The following is a 24,196-nucleotide window of genomic DNA, read 5'->3' as shown; positions in this document are numbered from 1 at the left end:
CAAGATACAGAGTCTTTACAATCTTGGCATAGATAGTAGTATTTTCACTGCAGCCCATTAGCTATAGTTATATAATGATGGTTTGTAGGTTTGTGCATATAGAAAAAAAAACAGATTAAAAAACAGAGCTGAAAAAGTGTTTAGTGAAATGCGCGTTAGGGGCGTCTATGTTGGGAGCATTCAGCTCCATTTTTAATCTGTTTTTGGCTTACTCCTAAGACTCCGATAACACTAATAAAATTGCATAATCTTTTGAAAGCATACAGTTAATGATGACTCCTGCTATAAAAGGAGTCTAGTTCTAGATAGTAGTTGATATGGTAATTACGGGGCAGTGAATGTTTCTAGCAAACCAGAGTGGATTGATACCTAGTAACAATGACACGAACAGCTACAACTAGAATTTTACTCATTGCAATCGCTGCGTAATATTTGTATAACATGAAATAGCGGTTAAGGGTCCACAAGTACATTGCATATAATTGTGAAATAATAACCGCATTTTATGAATAGATTACAAACAACAGCAATGAAAAACAAGCTTAAGGCAATTGAATAGATGGTGTAACTATATGCACAAACCTACAAACCATCCTAATATAACTATAGCTAATGGGCTGCAGTGAAAATACTACTATCTATGCCAGGATTGTAAAGACTCTGTGTATCTTGAACTTTAATGATATATATTATATCCAACCTAGCAACTATAAAGCAACTGAATACGACAACAATAAGTATTGCACACTAAAATAAAAGCAGTCTCCTATTCACATAACTCAGGAGTTTAAGTAATTTTAACATGCATGTGAATGGAATGTCTGTTTTAATTATTAACCCAATAAACTTAGTATGAATGAACTGAGTTTGTGACATTTTGTAAAAACGTTATTAAGCACCAATATATTGTTTAAAAAAGAGGCACAGCAATACATAGATAGGTATACAACAGACACGGCAGGAAATAGTGCTGCCACCTAGTGCTCTTGCAAAGGATAACATTCTTGCAAAACTGCTGCCATAAAGTGCTCCAGACGTGCAAGCTCCTGAGCTGACATCCCTGCTTTCTCTTGTAAGGTGTATCCAGTCCACGGATCATCCATTACTTGTGGGATATTCTCATTCCCAACAGGAAGTTGCAAGAGGACACCCACAGCAGAGCTGTAATATAGCTCCTCCCCTAACTGTCATACCCAGTCATTCTCTTGCAACTCTCAAAAAGCAAGGACGTTGTAGGAGAGAGTGGTTAAATATAGCTAGTTTATTTTCTTCAATCAAAAGTTTGTTATTTTTAAATAGTACCGGAGTTGTGCTATTTTATCTCAGGCAGTAAATAGAAGAAGAATCTGCCTGAGGTTTCTATGATCTTAGCAGGTTGTAACTAAGATCCCTTGCTGTTCTCACATATGTCTGAGGGGATTACACAGATGAGGTAACTTCAGCGAGAGAATGGCGTGCAGTTTATTCTGCTATCAGGTATGTGCAGTTATAATTTTTTCTAGAGATGGAAAACACTAGAAAATGCTGCTGATACCGGATTAATGTAAGTTAAGCCTGAATACAGTGATTTAATAACGACTGGTATCATGCTTACTCCCAGGGGTAATACCCTTATGATATTGCAATATAAAACGTTTGCTGGCATGTTTAATCGTTTTTATATATGCTTTGGTGATATAACTTTATTGGGGCCTAGTTTTTTCCACATGGCTGGCTTAAATTTTGACTAGAAACCTGAGGCTTTCCACTGTTGTAGTATAAAAAGTTACAGTTGGTGCACTTAAAATTACAAACTGTGACATCCAGCTTCCCTCAAAGGCCCTCTGAATGCTATAGGACATCTCTAAAGGGCCCAAAGGCTTTCCAAAGTCGTTTATTGGGGAAGGTAGGGCCACAGCAGAGCTGTGGCAGTTGGTTGTGACTGTTAAAAAACGTCTATTTCGTTTTTTTGATCCGTTTTTTGAACTAAGGGGTTAATCATCCATTTGCAAGTGGGTGCAATGCTCTGTTAGCCTATTATACACACTGTAAAAATTTCGTTTCATTTACTGCATTTTTTCACTGTTTTTCAAATTCTGACAAAATTTGTTTCTCTTAAAGGCACAGTACCGTTTTTTATATATGCTTGTTAACTTGATTTAAAGTGTTTTCCAAGCTTGCTAGTCTCATTGCTAGTCTGTATAAACATGTCTGACATAGAAGAAACTCCTTGTTTATTATGTTTAAAAGCCATGGTGGAACCCCCTCTTAGAATGTGTACCAAATGTACTGATTTCATTTTATGCAATAAAGATCATTTTCTGTCTTTAAAAAAATTATCACCAGAGGAATCTGACGAGGGGGAAGTTATGCCGTCTAACTTTCCCGACGTGTCAGACCCTTTGACTCACGCTTAAGGGACTCACGCTCAAATGGCACCAAGTACATCTAGGGTGCCCATAGCGTTTACTTTACAAGACATGGCGGCAGTCATGGATAATACACTGTCAGCGGCATTAGCCAGACTACCTGAACTTAGAGGTAAGCGAGATAGCTCTGGGGTGAGACAAAATGCAGAGCATACTGACGCTTTAAGAACCATGTCTGATACTGCCTCACAATATGCAGAAGCTGAGGAAAGAGAGCTTCAGTCAGTGGGTGATGTTAATGACTCAGGAAAGATACCTGATTCTAATATTTCTGCATTTAAATTTAAGCTTGAACACCTCCGCGTGTTGCTTAGGGAGGTTTTAGCTGCTCTGAATGACTGTGATACCATTGCAGTGCCAGAGAAATTGTGTAGACTGGATAAATACTATGCAGTGCCGGTGTGTACTGATGTTTTTCCAAATACCTAAAAGGATTACAGAAATTATTAATAAGGAATGTGATAGACCAGGTGTGCCGTTCTCTTCCCCTCTATTTTTAGAAAAATGTTTCCAATAGACGCCACCACACGGGACTTATGGCAGACAGTCCCTAAGGTGGAGGGAGCAGTTTCTACTCTAGTAAAGCGTTCTTTTATCCCTGTCGAGGACAGTTGTGCTTTTTTTTTTTAGATCCAATGGATAAAAAATTAGAGGTTACCTTAAGAAAATATTTATTCAACAAGGTTTTATCCTACAGCCCCTTGCATGCATTGCCCCTGTCACTGCTGCTGTGGCGTACTGGTTTGAGTCTCTGGAAGAGGCTTTACAGGTAGCGACTCCATTGGATGACATACTTGGCAAACTTAGAGCACTTAAGCTAGCCAATTCTTTTATTCTGATGCCATTGTTCATTTGACTAAACTAACGGCTAAGAATTCTGGTTTTGCTATACAGGCGTGCAGAGCGCTATGGCTTAGATCATGGTCAGCTGACGTGACTTCAAAATCTAAGCTACTTAACATTCCCTTCAAGGGGCAGACCATATTCGGGCCTGGTTTGAAGGAGATTATCGCTGATATCACTGGAGGAAAAGGTCATGCCCTTCCTCAGGACAGGTCCAAATCTAGGGCCAAACAGTCTAATTTTTGTGCTTTTCGAAACTTCAAGGCAGGTGCGGCATCAACTTCCTCTAATGCTAAACAAGAGGGAACTTTTGCTCAATCCAAGACAGTCTGGAGACCAATCCAGACCTGGAAAAAAGGTAAGCAGGCCAAAAAGCCTGCTGCTGCCTCTAAGACAGCATGAAGGAACGGCCCCCTATCCGGTAACGGATCTAGTAGGGGGCAGACTTTCACTCTTCGCCCAGGCGTGGGCAAGAGATGTTCAGGATCCCTGAGCGTTGGAAATTATATCCCAGGGATATCTCCTGGACTTCAAAGCTTCCCCCCCCAAAAGGGAGATTTCACCTTTCACAATTATCTGCAAACCAGATAAAGAGAGAGGCATTCTTACACTGTGTACGAGACCTCCTAGTTATGGGAGTGATCCATCCAGTTCCAAAGGAGGAACAGGGACAGGGTTTTTACTCAAATCTGTTTGTGGTTCCCAAAAAAGAGGGAACCTTCAGACCAATTTTGGATCTAAAGATCTTAAACAAATTCCTCAAAGTTCCATCATTCAAGATGGAAACTATTCATACCATCCTACTAATGATCCAGGAGGGTCAATATATGACTACAGTGGATCTAAAGGATGCTTATCTTCACATTCCGATACACAAAGATCATCATCAGTTTCTCAGGTTTGCCTTTCTAGACAGGCATTACCAGTTTGTAGCTCTTCCCTTTGGATTAGCTACAGCCCCAAGAATCTTTACAAAGGTTCTAGGGTCGCTTCTGGCGGTCCTAAGGCTGCGGGGCATAGCAGTAGCCCCTTATTTAGACGACATCCTGATACAGGCGTCAAACTTCCAAATTGCCATGTCTCATATGGACGTAGTACTGGCATTTCTGAGGTTGCATGGGTGGAAAGTGAACGAGGAAAAGAGTTCTCTATCCCCACTCACAAGAGTTTCCTTTCTAGGGACTCTGATAGATTCTGTAGAAATGAAAATTTACCTGACGGAGTCCAGGTTATCAAAGCTTCTAAATTCCTGCCGGGTTCTTCATTCCATTCCGCGCCCTTCGGTGGCTCAGTGTATGGAAGTAATCGGCTTAATGGTAGCGGCAATGGACATAGTGCCGTTTGCACGCTTACATCTCAGACCGCTGCAACTATGCATGCTCAGTCAGTGGAACGGTGATTACACAGATTTGTCCCCTCAACTGAATCTGGACCAAGAGACCAGGGATTCTCTTCTCTGGTGGCTATCTCGGGTCCATCTGTCCAAAGGTATGACCTTTCGCAGGCCAGATTGGACAATTGTAACAACAGATGCCAGCCTTCTAGGTTGGGGTGCAGTCTGGAATTCCCTGAAGGCTCATGGATCGTGGACTCAGAAGGAGTCTCTCCTTCCAATAAATATTCTGGAACTAAGAGCAATATTCAATGCTCTTCAGGCTTGGCCTCAGTTAGCAACTCTGAGGTACATCAGATTTCAGTCGGACAACATCACGATTGTAGCTTACATCAACCATCAAGGGGGAACAAGAAGTTCCCTAGCGATGTTAGAAGTTTCAAAAATAATTCGCTGGGCAGAGATTCACTCTTGCCACCTATCAGCTATCCATATCCCAGGTGTAGAGAACTGGGAGGCGGATTTTCTAAGTCATCAGACTTTTTATCCGGGAGAGTGGGAACTCCATCCGGAGGTTTTTGCACAACTGATTCATCGTTGGGGCAAACCAGAACTGGATCTCATGGCGTCTCGCCAGAACGCCAAGCTTCCATGTTACGGATCCAGGTCCAGGGATCCCAAGGCGACACTGATAGATGCTCTAGCAGTGCCCTGGTCTTTCAACCTGGCTTATGTGTTTCCACCGTTTCCTCTGCTCCCTCGACTGATTGCCAAGATCAAGCAGGAGAGAGCATCAGTGATTCTGATAGCACCTGCGTGGCCACGCAGGACCTGGTATGCAGATCTAGTGGACATGTCATCCTTTCCACCATGGTCTCTGCCTCTGAGACAGGACCTTCTACTTCAGGGTCCTTTCAACCATCCAAATCTAATTTCTCTGAGGCTGACTGCCTGGAGATTGAACGCTTGATTTTATCAAAGCGTGGCTTCTCCGAGTCAGTTATTGATACCTTAATACAGGCATGAAAGCCTGTCACCAGGAAAATTTAACATAAGATATGGCATAAATATCTTTATTGGTGTGAATCCAAGGGTTACTCATGGAGTAAGGTCAGGATTCCCAGGATATTATCTTTTCTCCAAGAATGTTTGGAAAAAAGATTGTCAGCTAGTTCCTTAAAGGGACAGATTTCTGCTCTGTCTATTCTTTTGCACAAGCGTCTGGCAGATGTTCCAGACGTTCAGGCATTTTGTCAGGCTTTAGTTAGAATCAAGCCTGTGTTTAAACCTGTTGCTCCACCATGGAGCTTAAATTTGGTTCTTAAGGTTCTTCAAGGAGTTCCGTTTGAACCTATTCATTCCATAGATATCAAACTTTTATCTTGGAAAGTTCTTTTTTTTTGGTATCTATTTCCTCGGCTTGTAGAGTCTCTGAGCTAACTGCCTTATAATGTGATTCTCCTTATCTGATTTTTCATACGGATAAGGTAGTCCTGCGTACCAAACCTGGGTTCTTACCTAAGGTGGTATCTAACAAGAATATCAATCAAGAGATTGTTGTTCCATCCTTGTGTCCTAATCCTTCTTCGAAGAAGGAACGTCTATTACACAATCTGGACGTGGTCCGTGCTTTAAAGTTTTACTTACAAGCTACTAAAGATTTTCGTCAAACATCTGCTTTGTTTGTTGTCTACTCTGGACAGAGGAGAGGTCAAAAGGCTTCGGCAACTTCTCTTTCTTTTTGGCTAAGAAGCATAATCTGCTTAGCCTATGAGACTGCTGGACAGCAGCCTCCTGAAAGGATTACAGCTCATTCCACAAGAGCTGTGGCTTCTACTTGGGCCTTTAAAAATGAGGCTTCTGTTGAACAGATTTGCAAGGCGGAGACTTGGTCTTCGCTTCATACTTTTTCAAAATTTTACAAATTTGATACTTTTGCTTCTTCGGAGGCTATATTTGGGAGAAAGGTTTTACAGGCAGTGGTTCCTTCCATTTAAGTACCTGCCTTGTCCCTCCCTTCATCCGTGTACTTTAGCTTTGGTATTGGTATCCCACAAGTAATGGATGATCTGTGGACTGGATACACCTTACAAGAGAAAACACAATTTATGCTTACCTGATAAATTTATTTCTCTTGTGGTGTATCCAGTCCACGGCCCGCCCTGTCATTTTAAGGCAGGTAATTTTTAAATTTAAACTACAGCAACCACTGCACCCTATGGTTCCTCCTTTCTCGGCTTGTTTTCGGTCGAATGACTGGCTATGACAGTTAGGGGAGGAGCTATATTACAGCTCTGCTGTGGGTGTCCTCTTGCAACTTCCTGTTGGGAATGAGAATATCCCACAAGTAATGGATGATCCGTGGACTGGATACACCACAAGAGAAATAAATTTATCAGGTAAGCATAAATTGTGTTTTTCAACAAAAGATACCAAAAGATCAAATACAAACTTCTAAAAGAAGTAAATTAGATAGTTGTTTAACATTGCATGCTCTATCTGAATCACACAGAGAAACATAATAACAATTTGCGTTTATATCTATTTAATGAAGGAAGTTAGTCTTTGTCACAGGTTTACAGAAAATGTTGAAGAATTTAAATTAAGTTAAAAATGTAAGTTCAATGTTTGAATACTCGGTAAAGTCAAATGTTTAGCATAAAAAGTAGGGGGTAAAACAATTTCACTTCATCAAAACTCCCAAAACACAAATGACTCACTTTAAATTGCGACTAAGTTCCTGTTGACTGCATCGAGACCAGTGAAAGCGATGAAAAGCTGCCTGTACAAGTGGAGCCATAATGCTTCCCATCCTGACTTCATCACCACATCTGTTTCCTTGTCCATCATGTTCCATGCCTAATCTAGGATGAAGTGAAGAAAAAAAATAGAATATTACATAATAATTATTATTTCATTTTAAAAATAACTTTATTTATAGTAATAAGATCAGTACATTCATGACAGATCAGACAAACAAAAATACATTGTTATTTCCACAAAGCTAGAGTCCATACATAGTATGATAATTACAATCCAATTAAATAAACGTAAACCTGTGTGGTTGCCATGTAGAGGCCAAGATCCCTTCTAATGAAAAGCATAAAGAGAATAACAAAAATAGTCACTATTTACATGGCAAACCAGATAACAATAGTTCCTTTGCTCTGCTACTGCACAAAGCCAAGAATCTTACTTTAAAATAATTACAGTCTGGCTACATAGGATCAGATCCATATGCTTGTCGTGTAATGATCTGGATCAATTTTTAAAAAATTGTATCAAATAAAAACACTAACATTAAACAAAAACCTTATGAATACATATATTAACTTGCCTCCAGATCACCCTCTACAGACCAGAGCCTATAAAGGAGGAAGGGGGGAAGTAGGGGGAAGGGAATGCCTAACCAACAACAAACTCACACCTAGGGGCTGATTTATCAAGGGCTGAATGGATCCTGATGCCCCCGTTTTGTGTGAGCCTTCAGGCTCGCCGGAAACAGCAGTTAAGAAGCAGAAGTCTTAAGAGCGTTACTCCTTAACTCGTACGCCACCTCTGAGGCGGCGTACTGCAATCAACCCGATCCTATATGATTGGGTTGATTGACACCCCCTGCTGAATCTGCAGGGGGCAGCATTGCACAAGCAGTTCACCAGAACTGATTGTGCAATGTTAAATGCTGACAGCGTATGCTGTCTGCATTCAGCGATGTCTGTTGGACACAGGGGCGTAACAACCAGTGGTGCAGAAGTCACGACTGCAACCGGGCCCCCGCCCTCAGAAGGGCCCTGCTGCCTTCAGCACAAACTTTTTTTTTTGTTTGTTTATTTTTTTTTCTTTTTATCGCCTCAACCTGCAGTGCTACTTATTACAGAGTCTCAGTCACTCAGCCCGTTGCCGCAGCTCACCAAAAAATAGATTCATTGGTGCAGCTCAGACAGAAGCTTTTCCTATTGGCTGGCGGTTTTTGGCGCGTACATTTGCTCTGAGTCTGAGCCCTGAATGCACGCAGACAGCCGTCCTGGAGCTGAGGAATTTCAGGAAACAGGCATCAATCTGGCTGGCAGCACCTCTCAGATGCAGATGATAAGGTAAGAGCTATTATTAGCCTCCTGAGTCCCTTCCAAAGTCCTCTAATATGCTCCATCCTGCTCAGTTGAATGCCTGTCATTCCTGATTTAGTGTGGGACCGGGTCACAGCCAGTCACATCACACCCCTCCCTGCCTGCACTTACTAGCAGATCGATCACATATTTGTTGTAAGTAGCTGTCCCCCCCCCCCCCCGTATCTGTCCCCCCGCCCTGTCTTTTGTTTAAGGTTTCCCTTCCTGGCCTCTCTATCACTGCTCTCCCGACTCCAGTCCTCTCTCTAAACATAAGTGCTCTTCTCTGATTAAAAGTCTCTAGCTTGATTGGTGTGTTGCTTTATCTCCAATTTTATTTTTTGTGTTTTTACAACAAAAACCACTGTACTACACCTCATGGTCAAGTTTTCCTGGTTTTATTTGGCAAAAGGCTAACAGCACATCCAGCAATATAATGCTTCAAACTGGCAATATTTTAATGTTGCTCAGTGCAAAGTGCAAAAATCAATTTTTTTAATTATGTTAATAGCATTGGATTTCACTAGTAACACGCACATTTCAATTCTGACATATATCATTTTGGGCATAATTGGTGACTGACATATGGTCCATGCTACTGTATGCACTTATAATCTGTCTATTTGCCTTCTCTCTAAACGCGCACACTGTCCACACAAATACATTCCTTTTTTGTGTCATTCAACTCCCTCTGCCGCTCACTTCTCCTTCTACTTTGCAGTATCTGCCTTTATATTCGGACAGGCAGTTTCTCCTCTGCTGCAAACTTTCCTCCCACATGCAAGGGCTTAGGGCTGATTTAAAAAAAAAAAAAAAAAAACATTGCAGGCTGACTTCATCCCATATCCCATTTATATGAATTTAATTTTAATGTCTTGTCCTGGAAATGTTGGTATTTATTGGTTACAAAGTTGGTTCCTAAATAATAATAATAATAAAAAAGCAGAAGCATTGCTATAGTACATTGTGATCTAATAGGGATGTTATGTGCCAGCTCTAATGTATCAGGAATTGGCCATTTACTGTATGTGCTTGAATACATAACTGTGTGCAGCTTGGCTCAATACATACATGAAAATACATCATACTTAGCCACATATGCTTTATGGATTTGTATATATATATATATATATATATATATATATATATATATATATGTGTGTGTGTGTGTGTTTGTGTGTATATGTATATGTATATATATATATATATATATATATATGTATATATATATATATATGTGTGTGTTTGTGTGTGTATGTATATGTGTATATATATGTATGTATGTGTATATATATATATATGTTTGTGTATGTGTGTGTATATATATATATATATATATATATATATTTGTGTGTTTGTGTATGTGTGTATATATATATATATATTTGTGTGTGTGTGTGTATATATATATATATTTATATGTATATATATATATATGTGTGTGCGTGTATATATATATATTTATATGTATATATATATATATATATATATAATATATATATATATATATATATGTGTGTGTGTGTGTGTGTGTGTGTGTACACAGCAACCATTTTTTTCTGTTTTAAATGTTGGGAAAAAATGTATTAAATTCAAAAAATTCTCGCACCTGGGACCTATGGTTTCTAGTTACGCCCCTGGTTGGACATGATCCTCTGAGCGGATCATGTCAGACAGACCTTTGATAAATCAGCCCCCTAGTCGGGGTATAGTTGATTACTATAGTTAGAGAAACACCTTGCCTTTGAGATTCTCATTTAATATAAAAAGACTGTTTCTAAATGGGTAAATTACTCAATCTCTGACAATGGCTGGTAAATATAGTAGATAAGCTTCCCATTTATGAATAAAACATTTGATTTTTTCTCTGGGTCACCTTTTGTATCTGCCTTTTCAATCAGCATCTGAGAATCAACCTTTCTGATGAGCTGTTGAAAATGGGTGTTTTGTTACTTGCCCAACCTGCCAAAATTAGTTATTTTGCCAGTACAATAACTGTAGATATAAAGATACCGAAACTAAGTTTCCTCTCTGATGGTAATAAGAATATAACATGCTGAGCTGAGAGGCGTACCTGTGTTTTAGTTAGTTTGATCAGCCCATAAGAAATTTTATACCAAAAACTTGTCAGTTTTGGGATAATCCCACAACAGGTGAATCCAATCTGGTGAGGCATAACTACACCTGGTACAAATATTTTTAGCCCCCGGTACCCACTTAGAGTGAAGACCGGGAGTTATATAGGCTTGATGCTAGACTTTTAAATGAGACTCTCTCAAATTTGCTGAAATAGTTACAGCCTGTAACTTATTGAAACTAGCAATAAGGAGTTCCTCGTCTACCGTTAGGTTTGCACAATTGAACCATTTGGATAATATCTGTTGCATACCAGCATCCTCAAAATGTTGGAGTATGGGGTTGTATGTATTGGTTATTTTGTAAGATCCTTGCTTTGCTTAGTGTGCAAAGTTTATCAATGTTGGTTAATTCCCTAGTAAACAAGCCATCGGATTTCAACTTGTTTATGTAATGTCTACACTGAAAGTATACACATCTATCAGTGTTAGGGAGACCAAATGAGTTTTGCAATTCTTGAAAGGATGTGATTTCCAGTGTTAATGGGTTAAATAGTTGTTTGAGTGTGGTGAGATGCTTCTGCTGCCACAGTCAATATGTTTTCGTAGTGTATCCAGGTAAATAACATTCTTAACTGTTTCCCTAAGATTAGGTATATACCAGGGTTATAATACATTTATTTGTTATTTCTTTAAAACAACCTCCAATTAAAATGTATATACAAAACAATTGAAATAAATATTTATTCCTAAATTCTTGAGATTAGTTAAATTTATAAACACATTGAAATATATTTATATAGAAAAGAGACTAGATTATGAATCGACTATACATGCTTATGCTGTTATAATATTCTTTACACAGATCATAAAAGATATACCTTTAAAATTAACTTTACTGAGGCGGAGCTAGCCTGAGAGGGGTACAGACGTGGAGTGAATGAGCTCCTGCATACTTTTGATAATTTTACATTAAAAAGTGGACTATAGTTGATTTACTGATGCTGGCTATCTAAACTGAGACACTGGGTCTTCGGTGGCACTAAAGGATTGGGGACTATATACTCTGTTTTACTTATTTGGAGAACTAGCACAGACGAAACAGTAACCGCTCATCTGCAGCAGCGGAACCCGGAGTTCAAGCAGACAGTCCGACTCCTGCCGACTACAGAAGAGGGGACCGCCTGAAAGTACCGGTGAGTCGGAAGATCACTGAGGGATAAATACCCTAACAGTAGTCACTGCTGGCGATACGGGGCAAAAGAGCGCGAAACAGCGCCATTGCTCTGTGACGTCACGGTAACATACCCGGAAGAGACGGAGAGAGCTGGCTCCAACAAGAGACATAGAAAGTAAAAACACACAGCTCAGCTGCTCTCTTAGAGACTGAGAAACTCCCGGTACACACATAATATAAATATCCTGCTGACACTGAGTAAGAGCAAGAGTGTGGGAACATTATAACCGCAAGGTACAAATTATAACACAGGATCTGATCGCTACGATAACCTTAAGACCAATCTGATCACTGCATCATACTATATTGCCTTTGAATAACAGCAGCAATCAATCCTTGAACAAACTCCTATAAAGTAACAAAGAGATTAATAATTAGAGTTGGGAGAGGGAAAGTCTCTGTGTGCTGCTGTGGCGGTTTGACCTATACTGAAAAAAGAAAACAAACGCTGCAGGTGATCCACAATCTAACTGATTCCCAAACAACAGTGTGTTATATAATATAGACAGACTACCCTACTGCATTGCAGGCTGATATTTGCGTAGCCCAGGTGATCTGGACCCCAGTTGATAACCGGGATATATTACAATATAGGTTCCGGCTAGTGAAGGGGGAATCCCCAAATCCCTACTCTCTAACCTCTGCAGTGACTTTATACACCTTAACACTCTAACCACAAGACAGAGGCATACATTCAACTGCCACTACAAAAGAATCCTCAAAGTAACGTTCTACAAGCACATTAGAAACACCTTATCCACTCCTTATCCACATTCTAACGTCTGCTCCTATCATTAAGTGGACACTTAAAAGCTCCCCCCAACAATCAGCTATAACATAGTGGCAGTACTATAGGAGGACCTCCTGTCACCTTCCTCTCCTCCCCCCTTTCCTGCCAGCCCAAAGTGGTGGCAGGTCATACCCCTTGAACCTTTTCCCGAGATCATCCTGTGAGGATAAATACCCTGAGGAGAGGGAGATCACTAATTCATAATATTCTACAACTAACCTTGAAGTCACCCTACAACTGAGAAAAGTAACCTACAGCAGACACATCGGGCGCTGAAACACATACTTCTCAGCACTCCCCAGAGTCCGACTACACTTAAACTACCTCCTGATATACACCTGGGATAATATAACATAGGAGAACAAGAGGAATAAAATGTAAACTACATCCTAAGAAAGGAAAATTTCTAATGGGGGAACCGAAGGAGATCTAAAATAATAAACATAACACTGATATGAGTCATACCATGTTTTAAAGATTGATAAACTTACCTCTTGTTATCCTAAATGATCTGCCTCCTCGAGACAAACAATTAAAACTGAATCTGGGTTTCCACAATCAAAATACAAGTACATACACTGCAAGGCTTTTGATCTGGCAAAAAACAGCTACTCCAGAAGATAGCAGATTCATCCCTAGCAGTAAACAATACCACTCTCTTGGCTATATCTGTGATATGTCAAGATGTCCACTAAAAGACTCACAAAGGGAGACAAAACAACCAAAACAACAGCTGTGTCCACATTCTTCAAACCATCTCAGACAGCTAAACACTTGACAGACACAGAAGCAGAGGAGGAGCTGGACGCTGACCATCAACAATCACCACAAGACAAAAGTCCTTTGACAAAAGCTGACCTCAGAAATTTAGTATCTAAACAGGACATTGCAGAGAATTTTGACAGGCTATGGGAGAAAATTGACACTATTCACTCATCTGTGACCAGCAGCCTATCCGAAATCAAATCTGACCTACAAGAGATGGGCAATAGAATTGAAACACTTGAAGATCAAAAAGACTCCATGGTGGAACAAATGGACGAAATGTCCCAAACCATGTCCTCACAACAACAATTATTGGAGGAATTCCAGGATAAAATGGAAGATCTGGAGAACAGGAGTAGGAGGAATAACATTCGACTTAAAGGAGTTCCTGAGGAGGTGGGCCCCACAGAACTCCCACGCTATCTTGCCCAACTCTTCACCCAAATCACAAATTCCCCAGCTGACTATGTTTTCCACTTAGAAAGAGCACACAGGGCACTAAAAGCCAAACCCATACCAGGCCTGCCCCCAAGAGACATAATAATTAAACTAACTTTCTTCCCAGACAAAGAAAAAATCCTACAAGCCGCAAGGAAAAACCCAACTTATAAACACCAGGGCAACATCATACAATTTTACCAAGACCTCAGTGTCAGAACACTGCAAAGAAGGGGATCCCTGCGCCCTCTTACCACAATGCTCAGAAAACACCAGATACCATATAGATGGGGGTTCCCGTTTGCCCTACACATTATTAAAGACTCCAAAATAGTCACACTAAAAGACCCTGAGGATATTCCTGAGATCTGCAACATCCTATCACTGGAGACACCCAGTATCCCAAGCACAACACCAAATCAAGAGAAAAACAAAGGCCAAGACAAACACCCAGATTCTCTAAAATGGCAGAATATCAATTATAAAAAACAAAAAATAAAGGAAACAAGGGGGAAAATCTCCTAGATGGTATCCTGTTTGTGGCATGGATACAGGAACTCAAACTATACTACTTTAGGAGCCTGAGAGTCGGAAAGATGGACTGAGAGAAAAATATCCAGAGATAGCCTTCGTTCACCTTGAAAGCATCTGCAACTACAAATCTTTGGACCTTTCCCACTTGTCACTCAGAGTCTCCTGTTAAGTTTCACCACTAGAAAAGTTATCAGTTGTTATGGAAATTTAATTTCCCCCAGGACAAATTAGTATCATACTAGTTTATGTTTACTCTTAGAATGCATAATAGTTTTACTCCTAGGAACCCTTCTGTTGAGGATTCCACAGCACTGTTTGCTATGTTATTAACATTGTTTTTCTTTCCTAGCTTCCCTCCCATCCCCAGTGACGACACAACACTTCCTATCAATTACATTTCAGATCGACTACAACCGGTAATGTCAGGTTTACAACCCGAAGATCCTCAGGTAATAAAAATCTCACTACACCAACCCAAAACAAACACACTGACATGATCCCCAAAATAAAACTAATATCCCATAATGTTAGGGGACTAAATACTAATATAAAAAGACGGATGGCGATGACACAGTACACCTCTTTACATGCCAACATTCTATTTCTCCAGGAGACCCATCTACTTAAAGATAATATCCCAAAGTATTGGGCAAAAAATTTTAATACCCATTTTCACTCAACCACCACATCTAAAAAGCGGGGCACATCCATCCTCATTCATTCTTCACTCAATTTCAAACAGGAAGACACTATCGCAGATACTGAAGGGAGGTACATAATAGTGAAAGGTAGAATTTCAGATACCGAAATTACCCTATGCAATGTTTATGCTCCAAATGAGAATCAGCACAGCTTCTTCCAACAAATTTCAAACTTACTAACACAATGGTCCCACACCAAAATATTTATAGCAGGAGATTTTAACATCACCATGAGACCTATTAACCCGACCGAATCCAGACCCCTAACCAACAAACAAAATAGACATAATCGCATTGTCAAATCAATCCAGGAACACCTACTACCTCATTCCCTCATAGAAACTTGGACAACACTATATGGCTCGACCAACGACACTACATTTTACTCTGCTGCACATAAATCCTACATCAGATTAGATTACATTTATGTAAGTCAGATATTACAACCTTTATTACACAACTCCCAGATACACACTTGCGTATGGTCGGACCACTCGATCCTCACTCTTCAGGTAGAGGGTTTGTGTGACCCAAACAGAAGTAAAACTTGGACCTTTGACAAATCATATATTAGAGACCCCCAAACACATGACAAAGTACTGAGATTACTAACTGAATACTGGCATATAAATATAGATACTGCAACTAATCCAGGGATCACGTGGGCGGCTCATAAAGCAGTCCTAAGGGGGATACTTATTAAGGAAAAAGCGCAGCAGATTAGAAAATATAGACAACAACTAGAACAGTTCTACTCAGAAATTGAGGAATTGGAAAAACGACATAAGTTCAATAAGACAAAAGCCAATGCAAATGCTCTCCACCTAAAAAAAACAGCATTAGCTACACTGCTTCATTCACAAGCCACCAGAACAATACAACGCCAACAATCACAATATTTTATATTTGCTAATAAGCCTGACAGATTCATGGCACATAAAATCCGAGAACGCTGTAGAGCCTCAGTAATCTCTGCAATTGAAACACCTCATAACACAGTAACCTCACACCCACAAGAAATTGTAGACACCTTCGCAACATATTACGGTGCCCTATATGATGGGGAAAAAGTCCTACACAACAAAGACACTGAAAAACTTACCTCATCCTTCTTCAACCACGACCTATTACAGACTATATCTAAGGAACAGTTAGAATCCCTGAATTCCCCCATATCCACAGTAGAAGTACTAGGGGCTATCAAAGATCTCAAACCGGGAAAAGCGGCGGGCCCAGATGGCTTCCCAGGCGACTATTATAAATTGTTCAAAATAACACTGATTCCACACCTTGTCAAACTATGTAATCATCTCATGGAAGGGGGGGCCATCCCACCTGAGCTCCTGGCAGCAAAAATAGTTGTAATTCCCAAACCAGGGAGAGATCACAAGAAATGCCAAAATTATCGCCCAATATCCCTGATTAACCAAGATCTTAAAATATTTACAAAGATATTGGCAAACAGATTAAAACATATTATACCACACCTAGTCCACCCAGATCAGGTGGGCTTTGTCAAAGGTAGGGAAGCTCCAGACAATATCCGCAAAGTCACCAACTTAATTCAGACCTTAAATGAAACACAGACGCCTTCTCTGCTCTTATCATTAGACGCGGAGAAGGCGTTTGATAGAATTGACTGGAATTATATGTTTGTAGTGATGCATAAAATGGGGTTTGAGGGGGCATTCATTAAGGCATTAAAAGTTATCTATTCCATGCCGGGAGCTCAGGTTTCATCTGCAGGATACAAATCACAACCCTTCCCAATTCGTAATGGGACTAGACAAGGTTGTCCTTTGTCTCCATTACTTTTCGCCCTTTGCATTGAACCTCTGGCCGCCAAAATCCGCTCTCAAGTAGACATCTCGGGAGTTAAGTTAGCTAAAGTGGAACATAAATTGGCTTTGTTTGCGGACGATATTTTATTGACTGTGACTAACCCCTTAATATCATTACCCAACCTTTACCAAACACTAGCAACCTTCTCTACCATATCGGGATTCAAAATAAACACAGAAAAATGTGAAGCCCTACCCATTGCACTACCACAAATGATTCAGACGCTATTAGAAACTAATTTCAACTTCAAATGGATGAAACATTCATTAAAATACCTTGGAGTTCACCTTCCTTCCTGCCCTACACATCTATACAAAGTAAATTATATCCCATTGTTCAAACAAATTAAAAAAGATTTATCAAAGTGGAAAACCTATAGATTTTCATGGCTAGGCAGAGTGGCCGCAGTTAAGATGACTATCTTGCCAAGGATCTTGTATCTCTTTAGAACACTCCCTATCCAAATTGTCAAAACAGATATAGACTCATTGCAAAAAGAGATACTAATCTATATAAGAGGAGACAAAACGAACAGGATTGCTAAATCTATCCTGACTAGACACAGGACTCTGGGAGGTATTGGGGTCCCCAATTTAATGGAATATTACCACGCCGCCAGATTAGCACAAGATAGTCTATTACTAAAAAGAAATAAAGAAATTATCTGGCCTACTCTAGAAACAACGCTGGGTGGTTGGGGGGAAACGGATACCATTATTTGGGATCCTGAGAAAGCACAATCCAAACAAGAATCATATAGACCCTACACTACAAATACTACAATAACTACCTGGAAGAAAGCAAAAACCAAATACAATCTTATTCCACAATATTCCTTATACATCCCGATAAAATATATTTTGCTCAGAGAACTCTGGGACCAACTGCAGAAATGGGAAAATAAGGGTCTCTATAGAGTAGCAGATTTTATAGAGGGAGGAACTACACTCACATTTAACCAACTTCAAGAAAAATTATCCCCCTTGAAATTGAGATGGTATTTATACCTACAGATTCATTCAGCCACCCAGATATATCTGAAACATCCAAGAGAAAGGTACACCGCGCCACTAGAACATCTTTGTAAATCGCAAGAACGAGATAAACATACTATTACTATCCTCTATACCAATATTCAAATATCACAGAATAAAATCAAAACCCCTACTATGATAGCTTGGGAAAGGGATCTCCACATTTCTAAAGAAACTAAAGAATGGGAAAAGATATTTCTAAAGGCTGAGAAGGGACTTATAAGTGTAGATCTTAAGGAGAACATAATCAAGACTATACACCGATGGTATCTAACACCCATTAGAACGGCTCATATGCACACACAGGGAAGTCCCTTATGTTACAGAGGGTGCAGGGAGACAGGAACATACAAACATATGTGGTGGGACTGCAAAGAAATTACAGGGATATGGCAACAGCTATCCTCCTTCCTTAGTCACATACTGAATGAAAGTATAGATCTTACCATCCAACAGGCCCTTCTGCACATAAATATTAGTACACTTAATAAACATATCAACACATTTATTAGGATATTGTGTACAATCACAAGGACATGCATAGCCAGATATTGGAAGACAGACAGCCCAACCTGGACGGAAATTTATAATAAAATCCAATATACATATACTATGTATGAGCTGGCATCTCACACCCTAGACAATAGAGAAACTTTCCTAGCGATATGGTATTACTGGATAGCTAAATAAATAAAAAAGTGAAACACAAAAATAACGAGTGATTTTACCTACTGCGAAATCACTCCCTAATAATCACATCAGGTTGTGTCGTCACTCCCCTCCCCCCCCCCCATCCCCCCTTCCCCTTTTTTTTTCTCCCCTTTTTTTTTTTTTTTTTTTTCTCTCTCTTCTTTATATCCTATTTATATAATTTTACCTCCTAAGGAGGATATACCTCTTTAAAGTTAATTTATGTAGAGTTAATTCAGGTGACATCAGATACTGTGAAATTGCTATCGTAACTCAACAACAGGTGAATATGGAAGTTAAATTAGATATTTGCTCTACCCCTTGAGAGAGGGTCCCTAACACCACGGAAGATACTCAAATCATCATGTGAAAAAGATGACCTATGAATATTACCACCTATCTTTCATTCCAGAAACCAAAAGGACATTCAAATTTCATTGGGAATGAGTAGAGCACTGTAAACCTTACCACATTAGCTATATTATTTGCTATATAAATGATGTTATACTGAATGTCTTCTTCCTAACCTTCATGTAGAGGGAAATACATGGAGGGGAAGGTATGTCTGTAATTGTTTTCAAAGTTTCAAAATAATGACAATAAAAAATATTTAAACATAAAATTAACTTTACTTACAATGAATCACATTAAAATACCACAATAAAATAACAGTGTATGGACCGTTAGCTTAACAGTGTTTAGTTAAATAGTATAACAAAAATACTTTAACATCCAATTGATATGCCAATGTATCTGAGCTGAAATAACCTCTTACTTAGCTACAATAAAATAAGTTTTAAAATATATCACAATAACTACAAATAACTGAATACACCAGAGAAATTTAACTGCAATAATAAGCCTGACTTAAGGATATAAAATACTAAAAAAAAAACCTTTATCTAGCAAACAAGATTATCTAGCATTGAATTGGTTCTAATTTACACAGAACTTTGGATATAACTTAAAATACAAAGTGCCCTCTTGAATCGCCAGCTTTAATTAAACTGTAGCAACAAAATACCTTTGATTTAAATATAAACGTATGAAATAACCTTTTATACGTTACCAGATAAAATTGAAGTTCACCTCATAAATACAGAGATGTGGTATTTTTCAATATGGATGAAAACATAGCCCAATTTTGCTTATAGTGACTGTGTACCAAAAAGGCAGCAAAGCTATCAGTCAAGATTTTAGCAAGCAAAGACCCTTCTATCCCTTTGCATGAGGTTATATCATGTGATAAACCCCACCCCTTTTTATTCTAATAATTGCTGAACATTTTTGGATACGCCCCACAGAACTTGTCTGATAGGCCCTTAACAGAGCTTGTCCCTGATTGGCTACTGGTAAATGCCATTTTTAACAGCCAAATATTTTTTGGTTGTAATACTGGATTTAGGCCATCAGGGGCAGCAGACAAAGACAAAAATATTTATTTTCAACACTGCTAACAGCTTAATATTGATTCATATATATTTTTAAAATTTATATTTAGTATATTCATTATTTCTTGATATTAATAAACCTGTCTGGTCAATACATATGTGTCCCATCTAATACAATTTAGCATGTATTTATAGAGACTAAACATGAGTATATTACTTATCATATTTTAGAAGATGCCTTTAAAGTTGCATTTTTATGAGGGACTAGTAGTATCAATCATTAACATATATATATGTCTATCTGACTTATTCTGTATATCAGCTCATTTGATATACTGGTACATATTTCATTTTCTAGTCACATCTTATATCATAGATATACATGAGTATTATAGTTATGTATTAATACATGTCTCAACAGTGTATAAGACATGGGCTCAACACCTATGCATTTATATATTAGCTTATAGCATCTTATTTAGAAACCTCATCTTCACATCAGACTTTTCCCTGAAATGTTCACCAGATCTCTGGAAAACAAATAAAAATATATTTATCTTGAAATAAACTGGTTAAACATTTTTAATTGACTACATAGATACTTATTAAATTCAGCAAATACTTATCTAATATGTTATTGTCAGGCATTTAATCATAGATCCTGTCAGGGTTTTTTCCCTGTTTTGTTTGCCATGTGCTGCTGGCAGCCATTTTACTCACCTCTCTTGCTGACTATGGTGCATTGTGGGGGATGCTGCTCATTTCCTGCACTTCCTTTTATGGCCAGACTGGTGTGCATCATCTGTGTGAGACAGGATGCACTCTCAGAATTGTGATGTCATCCCTTATTATTTAAAGGGCTTCTGTTCAGTATGCTTTTCCTGTATTACCTGGCTGTCTGACATCCTTCCTGGTTCCTGATCCCTGGCTTGTTCCTGACTCTGCTGTTTTCCTTGTTCCTGATTCCGACTCGTCTGACTATTCGCTGACTACCAGCTCTGGTTTTGACTCCTGGCTTGTTATTTGACTTGTGGACTTTTTATTATTTTTTTGTTATCAATAAAGGTGACATTTTTGCACTTCTAGTCTCAGTCTGATTCTTGGCACCCTGACAGATCCACATTATATACATTTTTATTCAATACTGAGGTATACCTTAACTGAAATTTAAACATAAGTTGTACTTTAAAATTAATTTTCAAAATATCTTCAGAATTTCGTTTGCATATCTGACTTATGTAGAGAATCTTGTCTCCAACACACCAAGGGTTTGTGCTGAACTAATGAGACAGATGTTCTCTTTTGAATGCTATAGATGTATTGAGCAGCTATGATGATATATTGATGATCTGAAAGGGAATCTTTGAAAACAATTAATTTGTTCTCAAATGTTCTGTAATTAGGAAAAGGCATCTCATGTCTGACCTCAGATTTGCACAGAATGTATTCAGCAATAAAATGAGCATGCTCAAATTTAATATTTGACAGATTGCATACTTATTTTATCTTATTATTTTTTTTATATATATATATATATATATATATATATATATATATATATAGTCTACTGACATTCACAGATACCCTGACAAGGCGGTATAGTTTGTTGGGATTTACATGTAAATGTATACCTAAATATTTGAATGAGCCATCCATGATTTTAAGTCCTGTATTTAGCAGTGTGGTGTTTTGTAGGTTCTGTAACCAGGTAACCTCAGATTTGTCCATATTAATTTTGTAACCTGAGAAAGTGCCAAAATTGTTAAAAGCATTTAGAAGTTTCTTTAAGTTACTATTGGGGTAACCTACAAATAATAACAAGTCATATGCATGTAACGACAAATGTTCTGTGTGATCAAACAGCTCAAGTCCATCACAATTTTGCCTGATGTAGAACACCAAGGGCTCTATGGCTAGGTCAAACAATAAAGGGGAAAGGGGGCACCCCTGTCTCGTACCCCTCTGCAGCTCAAAAGAAGGAGATAGCCCGCCATTAATTATTAAAGATGCTTTAGGACGACTATATAACCTTTGAAGGAATTCTGAGAAGCTACCGGTGATGCCAAACTTTGCTAATGAAGTGTGTAGATGATCCCACTCTATCCTGTCAAATGCCTTTTCTGCATCCAGTGCTAAAGACATGTGTCTTGTAAATTTGAAGGTTTTGGGGAATGAGTACTGTACCAGTAATGGGATGTGATTGCTAAAGTTTTCCTAATATTTGCTACCGACGCTCGGCCTTTGACAAATCCTGTTTGGTCAGAGTGTACAATAGACAGCAAAACCTGTCCTAACCTATCTGCTAGTATTTTGGTTAGTAACTTGTAATCTCCATTCAGTAATGAGATTGGGTGGTATGAGGATGTGTGGGGTCCCTATCCGATTTAAGTAGGAGACAAATATTAGCCTCTGTAAGTCAATGATCCACCTGTGTGATTCCTTCTAGATATGCTGTATTTAAGGAGGAAAGAGTTGATGCTCTTGTGTGTGTATAAGAGCATTGAGAAGTGATTTTTGTTTGTCTGATAATGTGGGGAGCCATATAGAGTTCCAGAAATGTTGTTTTGCTTCTAAGTTAACCTTTTGACTGGCTTATAAAGAAGTGTAATAATTTACAAATTCTGCCATATTTTCCTTGGTTTCTGATGTTAAGTGGGATTTGGAATTGATGGCCATTATATAGGATTTCGGGCTGTATGATTTAACCAAATTTGCCAGAAGTTTACCTGATATTACACGGCTCACATGAGAGCATTGAAAGATAAAGGGCAATACGCCTTACTTGATAGCATAAAGTTAATAGAACAATAGGGAGAAAAAAAAGTACAGTACCATCCAATATAGGGGCAACAGCTTAGTAGGTTTAAACAGTGCAAAAAAGTTCCCTGTGCAAGCTATGTGACAAGTCTAGGTCGTAGGTAGGTGTGGCCTAACAGGACCCTGAGGCAATAAAACAGAGTGTATTTTAAACTGTGTGGACCCTCTAATGTAAAGGGTGTCAAAAGAAATTAAATTAACACCTTTAAAAAAAGATTAGCATACATTGTATAACAATACATAGGCTGAGAGATCAGTTACAGTTACTCAGTAATAAAGCATCAACCATTGTTCTACCTTCTTTCTGAAGCCAGATAGGCCTGTTCTGCTGCAGGCGAATGATCTTAGGTCCCAAAGTTGTCTGAAGCTTCAATTTGGTAGGGTATAGGAAGGCAACCTGGCGACCTTGCTCATGAAGTTGGGAGCAAAGTGGTGCAAAGTCTTTGCATCTTCTGGTTACCTCTACCGAAAAGTCCTGAAACAGCAGGAGGCAATGGTCTTCATATTTGATCTCTTTTGCAGCTCTGTAGGCTCTTAGTATAGCCAGCTTGTCTTGATAGTTCAGGCATTTGAAGGTAACTTCACAAGGCCTCTCTTTTGAGTTTCCCAGATGCCTATCAGGGCCGATGCATTGTGATCTTTCAATATCTATTGGTAGGTACTCTGACGACATCCCAAGCAACTTGGGGAGGGTGGATGCTGCAAAGCTCAGTAATTCTTTATCTTTGACGGTTTCTGGCACTCCCACTATGCGTATATTGTTTTGCCTGCTGCAATTCTCCAAGTCCTCCACCTTATCCTGTAAGTATTGGTTTTGTTTTAAGAGATTTTTAAGGGAGACATACGACTCCTGCTGCCTGTCTTCTACTCCAAAAATCGTTCTGCAGCTGTAAGGCGTGTGGAAAAGGATCTTACTTCACTGGTTAGTTTGTCCACCTCAGCCTGCAGAGAGTCCATTTTTGGCAAGAAAAAATCTTTAAGTTCCTGCAGCAAAAAACTGTTATCCCCTGAAGAACTGTTGCCATTTTCCAGTTGAGAGGAGTTTGTGGCATGGATTTCTGCAGTATGCCTTAGCTTCTTTTCTTGTGTATTAGATCTGTGACTCATGGTGTCTTTAATCGGCAGAGACAGCCTTGGAAAATAATCATTAACCTTCATAGAGCAGAGGCAAGAATATTTTTATTTTCTTCAT

At 38.9% G+C, this 24,196-nt stretch overlaps 1 protein-coding gene across 1 annotated transcript in view; it reads right to left on the bottom strand.

Moving 5' to 3' along the window:
- Positions 1–24,196, bottom strand: part of LOC128663085 (A disintegrin and metalloproteinase with thrombospondin motifs 2-like) — a 914,348-nt gene that overhangs the window by 193,098 nt on the left and 697,054 nt on the right. The window contains exon 8 of the mRNA XM_053717234.1: positions 7,305–7,448. Coding sequence (XP_053573209.1) covers positions 7,305–7,448 — 144 coding nt within the window. The remainder of the gene's footprint in view (positions 1–7,304; positions 7,449–24,196) is intronic.

This window comes from Bombina bombina, chromosome 6 (genome assembly GCF_027579735.1).
Source record: "Bombina bombina isolate aBomBom1 chromosome 6, aBomBom1.pri, whole genome shotgun sequence".
Classification (NCBI taxonomy): Eukaryota; Metazoa; Chordata; class Amphibia; order Anura; family Bombinatoridae; genus Bombina; species Bombina bombina.
The sequence above is the reverse complement of the archived record's forward strand: the minus strand, read 5'-3'. Positions and strand labels throughout refer to the sequence as shown.